Source organism: Schistocerca serialis, chromosome 3 (genome assembly GCF_023864345.2).
Source record: "Schistocerca serialis cubense isolate TAMUIC-IGC-003099 chromosome 3, iqSchSeri2.2, whole genome shotgun sequence".
In the NCBI taxonomy this organism is placed as follows: Eukaryota; Metazoa; Arthropoda; class Insecta; order Orthoptera; family Acrididae; genus Schistocerca; species Schistocerca serialis.
In genome coordinates, this window is record NC_064640.1 from 56,865,814 (window position 1) to 56,888,953 (window position 23,140).

General features: G+C 37.1%; 1 protein-coding gene across 7 annotated transcripts in view; it reads left to right on the plus strand.

Annotated features, from left to right (window-relative positions):
- The window catches only part of LOC126469704 (coiled-coil domain-containing protein 177), a 304,381-nt gene that overhangs the window by 182,408 nt on the left and 98,833 nt on the right, over positions 1–23,140 (plus strand). For 5 of the 7 annotated variants that reach the window (XM_050096880.1, XM_050096881.1, XM_050096884.1 and 2 more), the window contains 2 exons: positions 5,475–5,580; positions 7,316–7,492. In XM_050096880.1, the coding sequence (XP_049952837.1) occupies positions 5,475–5,580; positions 7,316–7,492 (283 nt within the window). The remainder of the gene's footprint in view (positions 1–5,474; positions 5,581–7,315; positions 7,493–23,140) is intronic. The other 2 variants (XM_050096886.1, XM_050096885.1) reach the window with 2 other exon arrangements.

The window sequence follows — 23,140 nt, forward strand, 5'->3', positions numbered from 1 at the left end:
TGAATCTAGTCGCTTTAGAAGATCCAAAATATGAATTTTCCAATTAAGATTCTCATCTATATGTACACCCAAAAACTTAGTATGCTCTACCCTGTCTACTGACTTCTGTTGATGTGTTATATTTATTGAAGAAACTGTACTTTTTGCAGCAGAAAATTGGATGTACTGTGTTATTTTGAAGTTTAGAGCAAGCCCATTCACAGAAAACCAATTAATACTTTTCCAAAGACCTTATTTGTATTATTTTCAATTGGAGTTTCTTTTACTAGATTAATAATGATGCTTGTATCATCAGCAAACAGTGTCAGTTCAGCTTGTTGTTTCAGATAAGAAGGAAGGCCACTCATATATGTCAAGCATAGAAGGGGACCCATGATTGAACCCTGTGGAACACCTAATGTTATTTCACACCAATTAGATACAGTGGCAAACTTTTTTACATCACTTGAACCATATAAAGAAACTTTTTGTTTCCTGTTCTGTAGGTATAACTTAAACCACTCATGTGCTATCCAATTTATACCAAAGAATTGTAATTTCTGTAACATAATGTCATGGTTCACACAATCAAATGCTTTGGACAAGTCACAGAAAATTCCTATTGGTGACATTTTACTAATTAAAGACTCTTTTATGTGGACAGTGAAATTGTATATTGCTGTCTCACTGGAACAACATTTTTCTAAATCTGAACTATGATTTTTCAAGTATCCCATTACTGTTGAGATGGCTAACCATTCTTGAGTACATTATTTTCTCGAAGATTTTTGAAAATGCTGTAAGCAAGGATACTGTCCAATAATTATTGACATAGCCAGCCGGAGTGGCCGTGCGGTTCTAGGCGCTACAGTCTGGAACCAAGCGACCGCTACGGTCGCAGGGTCGAATCCTGCCTCGGGCATGGATGTGTGTGATGTCCTTAGTTTAGTTAGGTTTAGTTAGTCCTAAGTTCTAGGCGACTGATGTCCTCAGAAGTTAAGTCGCATAGTGCCCAGAGCCAGAGCCAATTATTGACATCTGTGGTGTCCTCCTTTTTGTAGAGAGGCCTGACAATGGCATATTTTAACCTGTCTGGGAAAATACCTTGAGTTAGTGATGCATTTCATATGTGACTCAGAACATCAGCTGTAATCACTCCACAGTGTTTTAATATCTTATTAGAGATGTCATCTACTCCAACAGAACATTTATTTTTCAAAGATTTAATAATTTTACTTATCTCACAAGAGGTTGTTAGATGAAACTTAATATGACTAAAATTTTTCAAAACTGGCTCTTCCATGTACTGCCTGGCCTTTTTCTTTTGAACTATTCTCACCAATTTTTTCTCCTACATGTAAGAAATGGTTGTTATTACATTAGCTACTTGTGTACTGTTGGTTAGGATGGTCTCATTCTCTTTAATAGTAATACTACCTACCCCAGTGGTTACTTTTCCTGTCTCCCTTCTAACAACATTCCATATTGATTTGATTTTATTGCCGGAGTTGTTAATTTCTTCTCTAACATACATATTTCTTGATTTCCTTACAACTTTTCTCAGTAAGTTACAATAATTTTTATAGTGAAAAACTACTTCTGGATGTTTACTAGGTCTTGCTGTCTCATACAGTTTTCTTTTTCTTTCTGAAGACACATTAATACCTGTAGTAATCCAAGGTTTCTTTGAAAAGTGTGTGGTGTTACATTTAGTAATTTTCTTTTGGAAACAATGTTTGAAATATGTTGCATCTATCATTAGCATTTGGCTCATTATATACATCTCCTCAATTAACATTTCTTAAACTTTCTCTGTAGTGCTCTATAGATACCAGGTTGAGCAACCTCACACTTTTATTTAATGGTTTCTGAACTGTACACCCTGTTAGGTTTTGTAAGTGAATCAGTTGTGCATCATGGTCTGACAATCCATTTACCACAGGGAAAGCATGTGTTTGTTTTACATCCTCTTTCTGTACAAATACTTTATCTATTGGAGTGCTACTGTCATGAGCTATACATGTAGGGACATTGACCACTGATTTTAAGTTATATGTTGTTAATAACATTTCTAGTTCACTTTTTCTATCAGAATTACTTAGAAAGCTTACACTGAAATCACCACAGATTAATAACTTCTTCTTTTTGTCTGACAGACAGCATAATAGGGAATCAAACTTTTTTATGAATAGCTCCCAGTCTCCTAATGGGGACCTGTACACTGTTGCTAATATCAGTACTACATTATCTAACTGAAGTTCACATGCACAAACCTCAAAGTGCTTATCAACACAAAATTTGCTTACTTCTACAGTTTTGTATTTATACCCTTGTTTTATGAAAATGTTAGCTCCTCCTATATCCATCCTAGCTCTACAAGTGTAAGATGCGAAATTATACCCATTTATACTGACACTATCCATCCCCGCAGTTACATGGTGTTCAGACAGACAGAGTATATCAATCTCATTTTTACTTTTGAGATCACCTAAACACACTAATAGCTCATCTACTTTATTTTTTTTTTATTCCCCTCATATTTTGATGGACTAAGTTGATACTACCTTTAGCTTTGCCCCAATTTACTGTACATGAAGTGTCTTTTATTCTATTTATCTTGATTTCTGTCTGTCTGGACTTTGGCTTTAACCTAAAAAACCTGTCTGCCTGGACCCATTAACCACTGGGATCACCCTTTGTGTGACTGTGCGCCCCCCTCCCCCCTTACAGTTTCTGCTACTGGAGAAATTAACTTATTTTTCCCCTTCCTATTCAGGTACAGGCTGTGTGTAGTGTATCCCCACCTACCAATAGCATTAACTGGAACAACACTTATGTGAGATTTTGCCAGTGTCTGGAGCATCCTGTTCAGCTCGGTGTTAACATGCCTTACTGCAGTGTTTACCGAGGGCTGTTCATGGCTCTGAAAGACCTCCACAAACCTCACATTTGTGTGCCCAGTTTCTGCTCCTATTTTGCCCAGGTCACTCTTAATACTGTATCTTGGATTCATAGCCGGGCTGTTTCCTGCTCCCCCAGATATAATCACCTGATCTTCCTTCTCAAAGTCCCTGCATAGCTGACTTAAGTTTTCTGTCACCTAATTTCTCCTGAAGCTGCTGGCCCACACCCCTCCCATGACTGCTGCCTATAAGCAGAATTCTTCTTCTCCTATTCTGGTTTGATCCTGCCCTGTCTTTTTTTCTCTAAGCTAATATTCTGCTTCAACCTACTTTCAACTACATCTGGATGAGGCCCTTCCTCCACTTCAGATAGCAAGCCAAACTGATTTACTATTTGAATTTCTGAAGTTTTTGCAAGTGTTTCCCTTTTTCGCCGCTTTGCTTGCTACCTTTCCCAGTTCTCCGTCTCTTTTTCCTCCATTAACCTACATAATTCCAAGTTTCCATTAGCTAATTCAGCCTTAAGGATACAAATTTTTGCCTCCTGTTCAGAAATTTTTCTGTCCTTTCTACATAACCTACACTGCCATGGAAAATTCTCATTTTCTACCCTTGCTTCCTCACCGCTACATTCGTCCCAATGAAACCATAATTTACAGTCTACACAGAACACCCCCTCTTTCAAATTTCTATAGCAGCCACCACATTTGTCACACATGGTTTGACAGACAAACTTAACACAAAAGCAGAGAATAAGTTGGTACAAAACCACAGTAGTTTCATAACCTGTACTAATCCGTAAATAAACACTAATGTAAACAAACTTTTAAACTTACTTCTGAAAGTTTTAACTCCCTAAACTCTGTATGACAGACATGAATTAATTTGACTTTGAAGCGATAACTCTAGTCAAAAACGAAAATGTACACTCGTGTGAAATTTACACCTGAAAACGTAAACAAAACTAGTGACTACCAGCCTTTACGAAATACTTCCTTTTCGGTCTAAATACGGTCATGAAAGCGAAACCTTCAATAGATAGCCTAGAGAAGAAGTAAATACTCTAGGCTAAAATTTAACATTAACTAAATTAGCTCTTATTTCAATATTAATCACTTAACTTCGTATACGCGCGTCTGCCTAGCTGCAGGGGTGCCAACCAATCTGCTCTTTTATACAAGAGTTTTATTCTTTAAGGAATTGGGGGCTTACTGGTAGTAATTAATGTCCTATGTAAAGAAGTATTATTAAAAACTCTCAGTTGACTGTTATGTCTGAAGCTCTTATTTAAATAATTATGTCAAATCAGCATGGGATAGCCTGAAGAAAAACTGGCAGATCAGTCAAGGAACAGAAGGGTTCAGCTATGATGGAAAATAATCATGTGATAAGTGGCAATACACAAACATCAAACATTTTTAAATAATCTGAACCTAAAAACTATAGTAACATAGATATGGAAAGCTTATGGTAACTTTTTCTGAAGGAATCAAAAAGAGAATTAACTCCCTAGCATCAAAATCTGCTGTGGGGCTGGTAATAGTTTACCTATAGCATTAAAAACTTACTAACCCAAGTAAATATTGTACTCAAGCATATATTAGGCATTGGCATTTATGTAAATGATTAAGTGTTCAATTTTTTTTCACTCTCCTATTACTATTACATTACTCGTTGGTCCCTGTTTTCCTGTCACACTGCAATTTTTTTCCACATGTCTTGTTAGTTACATACAATCTGTCAATCTGTTTCAATTACTTCACACAATTTCATAGATAACTTTTTTCTAAATATATTGGTATTGAGCAACCAGAACTTTAGTTCTCTCTGCATTGATGTTCCTACATAAAATTTTCAACGGACTCTATATCTACAATTAGGGTGTACTATGTTTATTCCATTCTTTCATACCTTACTGCCAGTGTTTTTTCTCCATAAGAGAATCAATCCTTCTCTACACTGATGTGTTTCCACGCAGTGCAGTTGCTTAAGTGCTCCTTTTTTCACACAGGGGAATCACTTGATCTGAAAACATATAAAAATACATTTATCAGCTCCAAAATGCTGCACCTAGAATAGAATGTTTGATAAGGGCACCCATTTGTTTGGTGGCATACAAATGTAAGAATGTCTTAATATTGTGTCTAAATGTTGGATGTGGTACAATGGATAGAGTCCCTACTCAGTAACAGTAAGCAGTGAGGAATATAGTGTATGCTGCACAATATTGGCTCTTACTGGTTGGTGCAGTAGTCCTCCTCACACGTCATTCAACATTTCAGTGGTAATTTTCGGTAATTGTTAGTATGGAACAAGAAAAGTTTCTTTGACCAATATGTGAGTTGTGATATGTCAGTGCATGGAGTTGCTTTATTTCTACTAAATGTGGTAATGCATAAGGGCATAGACGTAGACTTATGGTTGTGACAAACAATTTATGTCAGCTGACAGGTTACTCTGTGGTGTTGTGGATGAATCTCAATGATCTGCTGTCATATCACACATGTCATTTCATAATTTTGGCTGTATTTTTTAATATTAAGATTGGTGTTTCAACTGAATGATCCGTTCTCACACAATATAACTGTTTAGCCCGTAGAACTCCTCCGTAAGAGTGTTGAAGAATACAGAGAAGAACTGGGCCTCTCATCAGATGAAGTCTATAAATTATATATTGTGCAAGAGAGGGAAAGATTAAGTGAGTAATACTCTGTTATCTGTTTATTAATACTTCTGTATCATTTTGTCAGCAATGGAAACTATTTTACACAAGAGCTAATTCTTTGTGAATACTGTGTCATATTTGTACCAACTCTTCAATGAAATTAAAGTATTATCCTTTATACGTTGTTGATGATTTTGATTTTGAGTGGGGTTCTAAAAAACAAAATGTATTATTCATTGCATTTGTGTCTTTTCCTCTCTTTCTTCTGCTGAGGATATCAATTAGTATGTCATTATTAAAATATTAATAGTATTCAAAAAACATGCAGAAGTAACTATTACCGTAAGTAGGAACAAGGGTCATGATTTTCAAAGTGAAATAATAACTATTATAAATAATTAATAAGTTTGTTACATAGAGATTCTAAATAAGACTTGCAAAGTCACAAGGAAGATGTGGGGGCAGAAAAGTATTGTGAAAAGACAACATATAGTGTAAGAGTAAGGGAAGAACACCAGATGAAAATCAGTGTATGGAACTCAATTGAAGAAAAGTCTTAAAGATATATCAGTCTACTGAATATCAATCTTGAATTTTACAAGTGTTTTACATATTTAGAATAATTTTCATGTATCTGCAAAATTATCAAATTTGGTCCAAAGGAAGCTTTAAAAAATTATTTAAAAGAAACTTTCACTGAGAAGTGAGCAAGAAGATAGTATGCTGTAGCAAGTTTGGGGAAAAAGCTCTCTGATGTGGGAGATTAAATTTGACCTTATGTATCAAAGAGAAACCACAGAAAACAATATGTTTTTCAGGATTGATTTTTATTGTCCTATTTAAAAAACATGATTAGTGAGACGGGATGATCTTCATACATGGAGATGAATAGGACTGCTGAAGAGAGGAAGCTGTGGCTGCAGAGACAAGGCTTAGCCTTTTGAAAAAAGAAGAAGAGAAAGAAGAGCAAAGAAGTTAATAGTATTGGAAATTTTAAAGACATGTAAAAGATAGAATGAAAAGATGAACTGAAAATTAAGTTTAAAAAATGTCTAGTAGAAGTAGAGAACTTAAACTGGGGTTTCCAAATTAACATGTACTATGGAGCTCAGAGCAAATTTCAAATATTCCGCATTGAACGGAGGAGATGAAGCTATTTTGGGAGAGAAAATACTCATACTAGTTTTATAAAACTGAGTGAGGTGGTGCAGTGGTTAGCACACTGGACTTGCAGTTGGGTGGACAACAGTTCAAATGTACGTCTGGACACCCTGATTTAGGTTTTCCATGATTTCTCTAAATCCCTTCAAAATTTCTGCAGACTCTCTGAAAATCAAAATGTGATGAATAACTTGAAAACCCACCTTTTTCTCCACTCCACAGAAGTATCTACATTGTAGGTCTGTATTGTCATACTTGAAAGTTAAAGGATAAAATATGGAAGAAAATTGCACGACCTTCATTAGAGAAGCATGTGCATTGTGCATGTTTAAATGGTATAATTATAGCTAAATGTTAAAAATATATTTGAGTATTGTCATATATCATGTTTAACACTGAAAATGATTGAAATATTCAGTCATTATTATATAACCTTCAGAACAGAAAACTTCATTATTGAGTGATGTAATCACACTTGAAATGCAAACCTGAATCACAAACAAGCCGTTGTCAAATTTTTAAGGCTGTTCTCTTATTCCGTGCAAGTATATGTACCTTCCTTGTTGCATAGGTGAATAAAATATGCCCCTCAACTTTTGATTTACAGATAAGCTGGAGATATGCAGAGCAATTCGAAACTCATTGTTAATGTGTTCCAATAGGGGCCAAATGAAAGAGAACTATCCTCCTTTTGATGTATCGTCTGACATCTCAAGGATTCCAGAAGGATCTCCGAAGGAAGTGCAGCTGAACAAAGAAACCAATTCAAAAGCAAGAAAACAAGGTACCTATTTTTAATCCTGTGAAATCACATTCATAAGCTTGATGTCTTTATTTCACTGTAGCTCAGTACAGTTTCTTCTTTTTCTCTGACTGGAGGTAAGTGGAAATTTTCCATATCATCATTCAAGGAAAGGAATGAACAATAAACTCATTGTAGGTTGGATTATTCAACAAAAACAAAAAAGTAACATGAATGGTATGAATGTGGCAAATCTGCAGACATTGTACAGGATGAGGGAGCATTGTCCACATCTTAGAAAAATTATTGCATTACATTTGACATTCTGAATGGAGTTTAAACATCCATCACTGAAGGTGGTAAGTTTGAGTGTGCTTGTAGCATTACTTGAGCAGCTTACGTTGCCAGATAAAGATGGCTGTAAACCCATTTGAAAACTGTACCAGGAAAGTTGGAAGAATCCTAACAAATCTGTGATGTTTGCTGGTGATGCAAGATATTTTCCAACAAATATTTACGGTGTATGGCTATGTTATTAGTGTTGACCTTCCTTTTTCATTTCCTGTACCTTATCAGTAACCAAAGCACTGAAATGTGTAGCATTCAAAGCATTACATCTTGTCTGTTCACTGATTTTGCTGTTAGACTCAACTATTAACTATTTTCCATATGGTTTGCATCTTATTTTCAAATGGAAGAATTATTGCATCATTCTTCCATAAATATAGTTTCTTTTCAGGCCTGGCTGAAACTATTTTTCACCTATGAACATTTTCTTTGTTACATTAGAGCCTGTACGTCTATGCCAATCATAATACTCTTTTAATCTTCAGTACATTTTCATCATACACCTTATAAAATCCATTTGTATTTTTTCACTAATTTTTTTAGGGGGAAGGACATAGTAACAATTCTGGAGAGAGTGACTAGAAGAATATTAACTTTCTTGCAGAATACTTCTTGGAAAATCAGCTGAGTAGTATCTTCATTCCAAAATGACATTTCAACTCGTTTCTTATATTTCATCTTCAGGCATCACTCCAAAATGAAGATATTACTTGGCTAATTTCCTGAGAAGAATTCATCTTTATAATTTGCTAAGAAACTTGCATTCACAAATATGAATTTTCTTATCTATGGAATTTTCTCCACCATATTTTTAACCAGTTACCACTATCTAAAGGAAACTTAAATGTGTTCAGGGTCTGCTCATTTACCACATGAATATTTCCCTTGACAAATATATTGCGTTAGTATTACTATTTCTTGTAATACTAGTTCTAACAATACCTCTATTTTGGCATCTGCCACCTATTCCGCACCAAGAAGTTCCTTCCATACACCTTAGCGACTCATGGTTGTTGCATCTGCAGTGATGACAGATCCCGTTCCAAATATGCCAAGGGTCTCACTAAGGCCTTCACAGACTGAAATTACACCCCACACCTTGAACAGGGACAGGTCTCCCCTGTCACCTCCCTACCAACCCTCAAATAATCACTGAGAAATATCCTCTCCACCTCTTCTACAGCAGTATTTTGCTGCCCACCCAACATCGACAGTATTATTATCTGCCTCTATTCAACACTAGCTCCTAACCCTTTGCCCTATGGCTCATATCCCTGTGAAATTCCTACATGAAAGACCTGTACTGTATTGTCCCACTGGCACCTACTCCAGTCCTGTCACAATTATTTCCTATCCTATCAATGGCAAGCCACCTGTGCAAGTAGCTATGTGGTCTACTAACTTAGCTGCAACCACTATGTGGCATTTTATGTGGGACTGACCAATAACAAGCTGTCTGTCAACTTGAATGGCCACCATCAAACTGTAGTCAAGAGATAGCTGGACCACCCATTTGCTGAGCATCCTGCACTATACGATGTGTTCCACTCTAACTAGTGCTACTCAGCCTGTGTCTTCTGGATTCTTCCTACCAACTTCTGTATCCAGAAAGGCCGGTACAGGACCTGCAACATGCGATCGTGCATTATCCTCCTGAAATGTAGGGTTTCCCAGGGGTCGAATGAAGGGTAGAGCCACAGGTCGTAACACATCTGAAAGGTAACATCCACTGTTCAAAGTGCCATCAATGTGAACAAGAGGTGACCGAGATGTGTAACCAGTGGCACCCCGTACCATCACGCCGGGTGATACGACAGTATGGCAATGATGAATACACACTTCCAATGTGCGTTCACCGTGATGTCGCCAAACATGGATGCAACCATGCTTTAAACAGAACCTGGATTCATCCGAAAAAATGACGTTTTGTCATTCGTGCACCCAGGTTCGTCATTGAGTACACTATCGCAGGCGCTCCTGTCAGTGATGCAGCGTCAACAGTAACTGCAGCCATGGTCTCCGAGCTGATAGTCCATGCTGCTGCAAACATCATCAAACGGTTCGTGCAGATGGTTGTTGTCATGCAAACGTCCCCATCTGTTGACTCAGGGATCGAGACATCGCTGCACGATCAGAAAAAAATAAAATGCAAAATCCTCAGAAACGTTTCTGGAGCAATACACAGGGATAGTAAATGGATGAAGAAATCAAAGAATTATACAAACACACTGTCACACTCACAAACATGATAATAAAATGCTGACTAACATGCTATGGGTACACGAACAGCAACAGAATACCAATTGGCCTCAAGAAGTAGAAGATGACCTAAAACAAGCAGTAATCAGTAGGGGAATGATGAGTGAAAGAGACAAATTCAGAAACAAAATTATGAACACCAAATTTGAAGTAAAAGAAAGGAAGGAAGAAAATAGGGAAAATATGGACAGACCAAAAACACAGCCAAAGAATGAAATGATTTTGGAAAGAGAAAAAAAAGAAGGAAACACAAAAGAGTGAATAATAATGTAACATTAAAAGTTGCAAACATAGCATTGAGGGCAAAAATGTGTGATAATAATAACAAAAATAACATATAAAACATTGTCTTTTAGTTGAAAAAAGTTACCTTATTGTGATGTTTCAACCTTGTATATTGACTATGATGTCTCAGTTGCTTCAGAATGCTTTTCCAAGAAAGTGTCTGCTCTCATATCAGGCTTTGCAAGATTAGTTCGCAAAAGCTATTGCCAACAAAACTTATTATGTCACTGCAAATAAGAGGTGGTGCTGACTTCCAATAAACATTATTAATGCGAGTTATAATTCAAACTGGGAAACCAAATGCAACAACCTGAATCAAGAAGACAGCTGATAAAGTCAATTTAGTAGAAAGATTGATATGGAAAGAGGTGGAGAATTTAAGCAATTTTATGTTTTAGCCAAAAGTGTCTGAATCAAACTATATTACACAAAAATTTAGGGCATGGTGTACATAGAGCATTTATTCTTAAGCAGTCAGTTTTATTTGAGTTCTTGCAATTGATTTTTGATTTGCAAAAAACAGCAGATGGTTCAGTAGAGTTATACTGCGATGTTATAACTTATAAGCATGATAAAGCAGGGTTGTCAGTGAAGTACAGCACTTAGCACTGAAAGCACATTTAGTATTTACACAAATGTGCAGACAGAAAAGAAATGCCTCTTGGATGAAGAGTGTTGCTATTTATGCAAACATCAAATATTCCAGAATATACAAGCAATACAAACATAAGAAATATTAAAAACCTCCCAGAAATGATAAATATTAAATAAAAAATATTTGCTGGTAATTGGATTTGAACTGGCAACTCACAGCAGATCGGCGAGCAATACTAACCACTACTACACACTTCATGCAGCACAGATAGTAGCATTTCTTCCTCTCCTGTGCCATTTCAGATGTTCTCATTGAAGCCAGTTACAGCATCCGAGGTCTACATCTTGTCAGTGGTGCACTTAGGGCAGTGCTGGAGGATTTTCCCATTTGAGTCATGTTGTCACGTTATCTTCGCTGTGATGAGCAATGAAGTTAGTCCTTTCCATGAAAGCTTTACGTTCATTGAGCAGGCCTTCAGTTTCCTTTAACAAGAAGCCCCAATCATCAATTTGTTTCACAAAATTGTAGGAGAACTTCATACAGAGGACATGGATGATGTATCTGTACTTTTGTCTCCTCGATGAAGAGCCGTAACCCTTAATTTCGTATATGATGTCCGAAAAGCAATGAAGGATACAATAATGATGATGTCTCTGTGCTTTTGACTCCTTGATGAAAGGTCCTAACCCTTAATTTCATATATAATGTCACAAGAGTGACGAAGGATACAATAAGGCCCAAAGTCACGTTTCAGTAAGTTTACCAATAGTCCCACTTCCCACACGGGCATAAAAATCCATAGAAAGTCTCCTGGGCTCTACCTCACTTGCCAGTGCTCGGTGGTACGGCACTCTCAATCCTTCTCCTGGATGTCAGGGACCATATAGAAGCCAGCTGTCTTGCTTCATCAGTCCTGGTAGTGAGGTGTTTCATGTAGTCATCATATCATCTGGCTGGAAAAGGAATGTCGTATCCATTGTCATTCTGGCCTCACAATCTTGGGAAAAAAAATAACAGTCTGAAACCTGTAGTGCCCTGCTTCACTGTGTTATTTGGCAATGCCACAATGGCACTATTGTATCTCAATCTCACTGTTCAACATCAATGTGCATCGAGAGCATATCCACCAACATCTTACTGAAGCATTCTGGGATGCCATTCATCTGAGGGTGGTAGAGTGTTGTCACCTTGGGGTGATGTCACAATGTGAAATTACCTCTGATACTAGTTGCAACTGGAAAACACTGATATTAGTCGCAACTAGAAAACTCTTCCACTATTAGAGACCATCACATGGGTTGCTCTTTGCTTCAAAATGATGTCTTCTTCAAGGGACCTTACAACTTCTGGAGCTTTGGCAATCAGATCAGCACTGATGACAGCGTAGCTGTTGAGGTAGCCAGAGCAAACAGTTATCCATTGATTACTATTTGTTGATTTTGGGAACCTCCACAAGAGGTAAATTCCAATCCAGTGGAATGGCACTGTTGCAGTCGGAATTGGTGTCAGATGCCCCAGAGGTAATGACAACATGTACTTTGTCATTGGCATTCATTATAGTGGCTCACATAGTGCCTAGCAGATTGGTAGAGACTTGGGCAGTGATACCTGTGTCTAATATTTTGAAGAATCAGCCTCAGTTGCACAAATTTTCTGGTCTTTACCAGGTTTTGGCTAAATTAACCTAGCCTTCTTTAGAAGCATAAAATTACTATAACATGCCAGAGTAAAGCACAGTCAACATTAAAACTAAAACCTATAGTACCGTGGTACCACGTCGAATTAAAGCTACTTAACTGAAGTCCAGCCCTGGTATCTCTTCACCACGAGGTCAGTTGGCAGCGGCAACTATGTTGGCACTGACCGTTGCACATGGAATTGCACTGAGCACATCATTGCATCTAATTTTCATAAAAATTGGATCATACCTCTGTGTATGCAATTTTCTCTTTGTTAATTAGGACTTGCCTTTGGTTGGTTCCTCTATTCTATGGTTTGCAGCAATGTTAGATCTTCCCTCAATTCAGCAGTAATGATATTTAATGCAGTGATGACTGAGATTTTGTCCATGTTTCTGACTCCTGCCAGAGGATTTCTTGAAAAGCAATTGACATCCTTGTGTTTGTATCCATTTTTGGGTACCACTGTGATGATGTATTCTTGGTCCCACAGTATCCATCTCACCAGTCAAACTGATGGATCCTTCAGGCTAGCCAGCCAGCGGAATGGTAGTCCATCACAATGGTGAATGGTTTGCCAAATAAATATGGCCAGAACTTGTTGATGGGCCAGACAACTGCAAGGCACTGTTTCTCAGTTGCAGAGTAGTTCATGACAGACTTGGACGCTACTCTGGAAGCTTTTTCAGCACCTTCCTGAGTTTGTTCTAGAACTGCACCTATCCAGTGACAAGTGGTGTGGGTACAAAGTTCTGCCTCAACATTCTCTTCATACAATGCTAAGACTGGAGAATATATTAGTGCCTTCTTAAAGAAAAGGAAATATCTTTCTTGCATTTTATTCCAGGAACATTTGTCATCTTCTGCAGTAGTTCTTGCATGGGATGTACTTTGATACAGAAGTCCTTTATGAATCGCTGGTTGTGAGAACACATTCTGAGAAGACTTTTCACATCACGAGTGTGCTCAGGAGTCAAACAATCTGTCATTGCTTTTATTTTCTAAGTATTGAGGTGGATTCCATAGCTATTAACTAGGTACCCCAAAGTTTTTATTTCGTGGGCAGCAAAAAGGCACGTTTTCATATTCAGTGGAGGCCTGCACTCTGAACACACTTCAACATGATGATCAGGTGGCTTAGATGTTCTTCAAATTTTTTTAAGAAGATGTTATCCAGATAGAAAAGACATGTTGTCAATTTGAGGTGCTGAAGCAGCTTCACTATCATATGCTGAAAGGTAGCTTGAGCATTACATAGTTCAAATGGTGTAACTTTGAGCTGGTAGAAGCTGTCAGGTGTTGTGAAGACAGTGTTTTCCTAATTTCAACCTCATTTCCCAGTAACCTGTCTGCATGTCCATAATTGCAAATTACTTCACTCCTGTCAAGCAGTCTACGGTGTTATCAATGCCCGGCAGTGGGTAGACATCTTTTTTTGTGATTTTGTCAATGTGAAGCTCTGATCTTTCACAGTCTATGACTGCTTGTAATGCCTGCAGGACATCCCATCAAAGAACAACATTATGACTATATTCTGATAAAATGCTACATTTGAAGGGCTGTTGTTAATAGTTATTCTTTCAATAAATATTCCTGCCACTTGGACATATTTCCCTTTTCCAAAGTACAGCACAATCACTTTCATTATCACGGAAGATAGTCTTCTCTAGTTGGCAATGACAGGTATTCAACATTAGTGAAAAAGCAGTCCCTGACCCAGCTAGCTCTGACACAGGTTGACTGTTAATGATGATGTCAATGAGATTTCTTGATACATTGTTCATTTTTCCCATGAAGGATTTGCATATGTGACAGCCACATCTTCATAGATGGTCATCTCACATACATTTCCTGAATTCAGTGGCTAGCCAAAAGGCAGGTACCTCTGTGCAACAATGAGAAGTGGCTGTGGCATGATGAGGAGTGACCTGATCCAGTGTATGGCAATGGCTTCATACCACAGCTAGACCTTAATCATTTGCAGTTGATTAGCAAGGACAGGAATTTAGTGACGGTTGATGTCTTGCGGGGTTACAGTCGATGAACACTCATTACCATTCTGTGGAATAGCATTCAGTGTATCCTGGATGTCCACAATGGAAATATAGTGGTGTGTTGTCATCTGCTCTCCAAATGGATGTTCATTTCCAGCGCTTTATACATAGCAGGGGAGTTGATTGTAGAAGGCCTATTTGGAAAGTAAGGTCCAATCAGCCACAAAATGGAAACCACCGTGAAAATCAAAAATGTTTTTTTTGCAACAGTTACCTACTTCTTCCAGCTACTTCTCTACATAGTTGCTGCTCCGATTTAGACATTTGTGTAGTGTTGTATCAACTTTTTATAGAAGGCAGCCACCTGTGCTTCCTGCCAATTCTCTCTGCTGGCCTACAGCTTGTTGTCTGTGCCAGAACATTGTCTTCATAGCCAGTGGTTAATGTCAGCAGAGATGAAACTCAGGAAGAGTCAATTATTGGCTCCATTGTGGGTGATCAAACAGTTCCCATCGAAAACACCCCAGGAGGATCTTCACTGCCCTTGCAGAGTGCGGCCAAGAATTGTCGTGAAGAAGGAAATGCCTGACAGCTATGTTATGTGGGCTGCATCACATCAGGTGAAATCTCACACCAGGCCCTCATACTTGGCAGGAGACACTGTTGTTATAAGCATCTTTACATGCTCACCAAGTGCTCAGAACTGAAATGAGCGAAGTGACGTGATTGACAGGCATACTAGAGGCACTGCCCAATGCATCTGTGAAAAGATCAGATTTTCACTGTGGTTTCCACTTTGCATCAGAACAGACCTTACTTTCCGAATAACCCTCATACCTGCATTGGTCAGATGCTGTGTTATTGTTTGGCAACTGTAGCATAAGTCCAACTTGGCCGAGTCTATTCTTCTGGCACATTCAACTAGTAGTGGGAATTGGTGCTAAAGAAACATTCTTTGTTACCTTCTGATGTATGGGGTCGACATTGGTGATTTATATCTCTTGTGTACTTGGACTGACAGTTCTGGTGGTCATAAACTTCTGTACTGTTGTCTTACTACCTGGTGTATGAGAGGTATTTCTTCTCTTAGTACCTGACGTATGAGAGAGAAAATGTCATTGTGGTCTTCCACAACTGCCATAGGGACTACATTCAGGAGTCGGTCATACCTCTTTCTTCTGACTCTCCTTTGTTGCATTTCCTTGAAGTGCTGGCACTAGTTCATGAATTCCTCAGTTGTGACTTTCCTTACCTTTCATCAAGTGTGAGATTTTGTTGGCTTCTGTCATATTTGATTGCACAGTGTGGCCTAGAGCCAAAGTATTCTGTATGTAAGACTTTGTCATTTCCTCATGACATTGGGTGCTGTTCTTCAGTTAGTCTTCCACTAAGCAGACTTGTTGCCAATAGTCGCCAAATGTTTTCTTTAATTTAGAGTTTGCCCCAACTATCAACTTTCCCTTCATCATTACTGAACCACTGCTGAACTGTGCCATCCAACTAAAATTACATCTTTGCCAATGACATCATGTTGTCCCACCTATCGTATCTGGCAACTCCATCAAATCCATCCAGAATTTTCGTTAGCTGCTGACAAGCATCTCTGGAAAACACTGATGGATGTCTAATGTTTAGCTGACTTACTGCTGTTTTGGAATCCACTGGTCTCTCTAATATACAGAACTGGGGATGGTGTACTACTTGTATGGCTTTTGTGTTGCCTACTTGGAGCCACAGTGATGTAGATGTTTTAAGTACCTGGCGTCTTCACCAAACAATGTCATGTCATACCCATCAAATCTGAAAGCAGAATTGTCAGTGAAGTACAACATTCGGCATTGAAAGCACGTTTAGGATGGATGCCAGCCTAGAGAGAGAACAGACCTGCATCCTAGATGTGAGTGCTGCTATTTATACAAACATTGAGTATGCCAGAATGTGCAAACATTATAAGAATAAAATATTTCAGGCGTAATTGATAAATGATAAATGCTAAAAAACAAATACTTGCTGGTGATTTGATTTGAACTGGTGACTGGCAGCACACCACCTTGTGATACTAACTACTATGCCTCACTGTATGCATCACAGCTCACAGCAGTATCATGCAATCAATTAATGTAGATGATCCATCTGTGATCTGTAGAGGCCAACTACTATTAAGCTGCTCTTGATTGTCTTTATTGTTATTACTATTGATTCAAAGGCCATCTCCATAGCTTTGTTTTATTATATTCTTTTCATTTCAAATGTTATTTGTAAAATAAATGGCTACATGAACAACCTCATATATTTTGTGCAAAACTTAGAACTACAAGTTTCTTCAATCTTGCATCAAAGTTGATTCACACTACATAAGCACAGGGCATAGTCTTGCAGAAATGCACCAGTTCGTTCGGTTCACTTGGCAACATACTGAATATTCTGGAACCACCTGTAGTGATACTGTCAACATTCATACCTTCATGTATGCTGTAGGCTGATTTGCAGTAAAAAAAGGGGGGGGGACTGCAATCTCAATGGCAAAAAGCCATTTTGTTAGAGAAGACTATTCAGTTAAATATTTTCTTTCTTTACTTTATTTAACTTTCTCACAAGAAATGCATACCCTTGTAGTTGAAATGTAATCCATGTTTCATTTGCAGACTTAAATCAGCTTGCCAGTTGGCATTTTATATAATCTGCAACAAATATTTTAAGCTTTGCATTTGTTTTTCTTTTTTTTGTTAATAGATAAACTGTTAATTAAACTGGGTTGATGAGTAATGGTAACAATAATAATATTTTTCAATTTTTTTAGTTCTAAAAACTTTGTGAAATCTCAAAACAAACATCAGCTTTGTTATGTGCCTCAATATCTGCAACATTTGCACAGACAATGAAATAAATTTCATACAACATTTTGCCTTCTAAATCTAGATTTTTCATGATTTTTTGTTATTGCTCTGGGCTTTACAATGCTGCTAACTTGGCTATTATAGTTTATCAAGTAACATTCTTATGTGGCTGTCTTCAAGCAAGCATATGTTGCACTTTGTTGTTGTAGATTTTCAAATGCAGTTGTCATTCTATGCATGATTTTTGTATTTCATTGTTGATATTGATGCACTCAAGAGACATTCTATTACTGTCCATCTTAAGGTCCAGAGGTAGCAGTTGTTAAGGTAATTGTTATAAATATTTTAGCAGGCAACCAATAATATTAGTAACATAGTCCACAACAATGTGTTTTGGGAGTCAAGCTCCCATCATCTGGCTATCTAAGCTAATCCTACACATAACGCACTTCAAAAGCACTCAGAGTCAAAATATAAAAACAAATACAGTTATTTGGACATGGAGCAAGACCACACCAATGGTTGTCTGTGCCAAATGATTCACATTTACTGTACTAATAAGGCATTACCATTCTTGCCTGTTTGTTTATTAAGTGAATTATCAAGCTTAACTCAGTGGATTGCTATTTCAAGTTCCTCAGACAGATTGAGTTTCTTTACTTCCTTATATACATGTGCCATCTCTAAGACACTTGTGCTTTTAGGGGATGACTAGTTTCATGTGTATGCTAGGCAACCACCTGTCCGTTACAGTTGCCCAGTCTGAAAACATCTACATGTTACCTATATCCTGTCAAATACCACATTAACATATTTAAGACAAATTTCACAGAACCTGTCAAACATTTTTTGGCCATACAACATCCAGTTGCCATTCATAGCAAAAAATTTAATGAGATATAATTTAAAGTATGAAGTTGGCAACAGGATGAGTAAATTTGAACAGGCAGGTGTTTATAAAATACAAAGCATATCATGTGAAGCAAAATTGATAGGACAAAAAGGTAGGAATTTTTTGACAATGTATAGGGAGCATGCAGACTAGTCACTCTCTGGAAGGCATAGAAGTGGACCTAGAGTTTAAACGTGTAGATAAGAAAGGAAAGAAACTCGACCTGCTTGAGCAACTTGAAATAGTAAGACACTGTGTTAAGTTTAGTAATGTGCTTGATAAACAAACTGGCAAGAATGGTAGTGCCTTCTTCAATGGTTTTTTAGACCTTTTTTAAGGTTGGTGTTGGTACAAAAAGTATGAGTCACTTGGCACAGACAGCCATTGGCCTGGTCCTCCCCATGCCCTTTGTAACATTTTTGGAAACTTATGGAATGACTGAGAGCTCAGTACTGTCTGTCGGAGCTGAACACATGTTTACAAACTAGCAGTGCACAGAGTGGCAGCTGATGTGACCAGTGTTTACTGCCTTGTGGTAGGAACGCTTTGGTGGGTGTGCAGTAACACGGATAAGCAGAGCATAGAAACTGTTATTATTTTTAAAGTAAAACGAGAAATTCATGCCCAAATAGTTGTATCTGTTTTTATATTTTGACCTTGAGTGCTTCTGAAGTGCATTTTATGTAGGATTAGCTTAGACAGCAATATGATGGGAGCTTGACTCCCAAAATGCGCTGCTGTGGATTATATTCCTAATATTACTGGTTGTTGCTAAAATATTTCCTTAGTAACCATTGACACTTACAGTGGAATGGGTTTGATCATTAAATATGCATATTGCATTTTGGCTTTTGTCTTGGGACCTTCAGCCAATATTTGTTTATTGATTTTCCTGACTTTTTTTCCGGCATGAGTGGCTGACATTGTCAAAGGTTCAACCACCATTGCTGTTGGCAGGGTTGGACTCCAAGACAGAAGCCAACAGCCAATATATCAATTAGTAGCCATGAAAGCCTTAACAATTTTGCATTAAATATGTGATTGATAAAATGGTTACTTTCACAGAAAAATCTTAAAATTTAGTTCTACTACTTTACCAATATACTTAAAAGCTGCCCCTGACATTGTTGATTTAAAAAGGTCTGTTACCTGGATGTTCCAATAAACAGTCATAAAACTTAAATTGTTATATTACAAGAACCAAGCAGAATTTAGGTTTATTAAGAAATTTAATGTTTGTTGTTTTGTGTGAGTTTTTGGTCTTTGTCAGTCTGTCTCAGTATGTAAAAGTCCAGCTTGCCTTTAGTGTTGAGACTGTGTATTTTTTTCGCTGGTGTTAAACCCACTTTAGCTACTTTTGACATAATGCTGTATAAATATATAGGTTTATAAGTGTCAGTGTCTCTGGCTTTATAAAGAAGAAATGGCAGTGTTCCTTAGTGTTCACTTTGCTCATTAGGCTGAGTACCCATATTATTATTATTATCTCCTTCACTTTCTCAGACGTTAAGTCCGGTTAAAAATGGAGTGACGCGGACCATGATCAAGTGTCACTTCCTTTTAACTGTACGGTATATGTTATATTGCATTTAGGAACTTTCAGGTAATTGAACATGTATCAATAATTACGGATTTCTGTAGTTGTATATATATGTTTGGATGTAGCTGTATTGCATTGATGTACTGGTGGATATTGTGTGGTATGACTCCTGTAGTTGATAGTATAATTGGTATGATGTCAACTTTATCCTGATGCCACATGTCTTTGACTTCCTCAGCCAGTTGGATGTATTTTTCAATTTTTTCTCCTGTTTTCTTTTGTATATTTGTTGTGTTGGGTATGGATATTTCGATTAGTTGTGTTAATTTCTTCTTTTTATTGGTGAGTATGATGTCAGGTTTGTTATGTGGCGTTGTTTTATCTGTTATAATGGTTCTGTTCCAGTATAATTTGTATTCATCATTCTCCAGTACATTTTGTGGTGTATACTTGTATGTAGGAACGTGTTGTTTTAAAAGTTTATGTTGTAAGGCAAGCTGTTGATGTATTATTTTTGCGACATTGTCATGTCTTCTGGGGTATTCTGTATTTGCTAGTATTGTACATCCGCTTGTGATGTGATCTACTGTTTCTATTTGTTGTTTACAAAGTCTGCATTTATCCATTGTGGTATTGGGATCTTTAATAATATGCTTGCTGTAATACCTGGTGTTTATTGTTTGATCCTGTATTGCAATCATGAATCCTTCTGTCTCACTGTATATATTGCCTTTTCTTAGCCATGTGTTGGATGCGTCTTGATCGATGTGTGGCCGTGTTAGATGATACGGGTGCTTGCCATGAAGTGTTTTCTTTTTCCAATTTACTTTCTTCGTATCTGTTGATGTTATGTGATCTAAAGGGTTGTAGAAGTGGTTATGAAATTGCAGTGGTATAGCCGATGTATTTATATGAGTGATTGCCTTGTGTATTTTGCTAGTTTCTGCTCGTTCTAGAAAGAATTTTCTTAAATTGTCTACCTGTCCATAATGTAGGTTTTTTATGTCGATAAATCCCCTTCCTCCTTCCTTTCTGCTTAATGTGAATCTTTCTGTTGCTGAATGTATATGATGTATTCTATATTTGTGGCATTGTGATCGTGTAAGTGTATTGAGTGCTTCTAGGTCTGTGTTACTCCATTTCACTACTCCAAATGAGTAGGTCAATATTGGTATGGCATAAGTATTTATAGCTTTTGTCTTGTTTCTTGCTGTCAGTTCTGTTTTCAGTATTTTTGTTAGTCTTTGTCTATATTTTTCTTTTAGTTCTTCTTTAATATTTGTATTATCTATTCCTATTTTTTGTCTGTATCCTAGATATTTATAGGCATCCGTTTTTTCCATCGCTTCTATGCAGTCGCTGTGGTTATCCAATATGTAATCTTCTTGTTTAGTGTGTTTTCCCTTGACTATGCTATTTTTCTTACATTTGTCTGTTCCAAAAGCCATACTTATATCATTGCTGAATCCTTCTGTTATCTTTAGTAATTGGTTGAGTTGTTGATTTGTTGCTGCCAGTAGTTTTAGATCATCCATGTATAGCAAATGTGTGATTTTGTGTGGGTATGTTCCAGTAATATTGTATCCATAATTTGTATTATTTAGCATGTTGGATAGTGGGTTCAGAGCAAGGCAGAACCAGAAAGGACTTAATGAGTCTCCTTGGTATATTCCACGCTTAATCTGTATTGGCTGTGATGTGATATTATTTGAATTTGTTTGGATATTAAGTGTGGTTTTCCAATTTTTCATTACTATGTTTAGGAACTGTATCAATTTAGGATCTACTTTGTATATTTCCAATATTTGTAGTAACCACGAGTGGGGTACACTACGACCTTTGTTTAGTTTTAGCTTGATATGTCACCTCTGCATCTATTATCAGTTGCTCTTTACATCCTCGTGCTCCTTTGCAACAGCCTTTTTGTTCTTTATTTATAATTTTGTTCTGTGTTGTATGTGTCATTAATTTCTGTTTAATGACTGAAGTTAATATTTTGTATATTGTTGGTAGGCATGTTATGGGGCGATATTTAGCTGGGTTCGCTGTGTCTGCTTGATCTTTAGGTTTCAGATATGTTATTCTGTGTGTAAGTGTATCAGGGAATGTGTATGGGTCTGCAATGTAACTGTTAAATAATTTAGTTAGATGTGAATGTGTTGAGGTGAACTTCTTTAACCAGAAATTTGCTATTTTATCATTTCCAGGGGCTTTCCAATTGTGAGTAGAATTAATTGCTTGGGTGACTTCATGTTGCAAAATTATCACTTCAGGCATTTGTGGTATCATCTTGTATGTGTCTGTTTCTGCTTGTACCCACCGTGCATGCCTGTTATGTTGTACCGGGTTTGACCATATGTTGCTCCAAAAGTGTTCCATGTCTGTTATGTTTGGTGGATTGTTTATTTTAATGTGTGTGTTATCTATTGTCTGGTAAAATTTCTTTTGGTTTGTGTTGAATGTTTGGTTTTGTTTCCTTCTATTTTCACTTTTTTTGTATCTTCTGAGTCGTTTGGCTAATGCTTGTAATTTCTGCTTCTTTTCGTCTAATTGCTCTGTCGCTTCTTGTTGTGAGATTTTACCTAACCTTTTTCGTTTTTTTTCCGAGATTTCATTTCTTATAAATTGTGTTAGCTGTCCGATGTCTTTTCTCAGTTTTTCTATTTTGATCTGTAGCCTGTGTTGCCATGCTGGTTTTGTGGGTTTCTTCTGTGTGTTGGTTGGTTCTGATCTCTGCCTAGTGTGTATATTTAGTGTAGTGAGTGCTCCTATATAAACCAGTAGTTGTAACTCTTCCATAGTTGTGTTTTCATTTATTTTGTTGTGTATGATTGTGTTGATAGTTTTTATTGTTGTTTCGACTTGTGGGTTATTTGGTGGTCTATGCAAGAATGGTCTAATGTCTGTATTTGTGTCTTTGTATTCTATATATGTTATCTGAAATTTTTCTTCTATATCTAACATGTTGTCACTTCGTGTTCTATTTGTGCTTGTTCTGGTGGCTGTCTTAAGATTTCGTTTTCCTCTGATTGTTTAATTGGTGCGTGTTGTTCTTTGTTTGTTTGCTCTGGGATGTTTGAGTCCATTACTGTATTTTCTTCTTCTTCTGATTGCGCATTATTTTGTTCCAATATTTGTTGTACTTGTTGTTTGATGTTTTCTAATTCTGACTGGAGTATCCTGTTATTTTTTATTATTACACGGATCTGATAAGCTAGTCGTTGTTCTGTTAAAAATTTTAATTCTGGGCATCTGGTAATA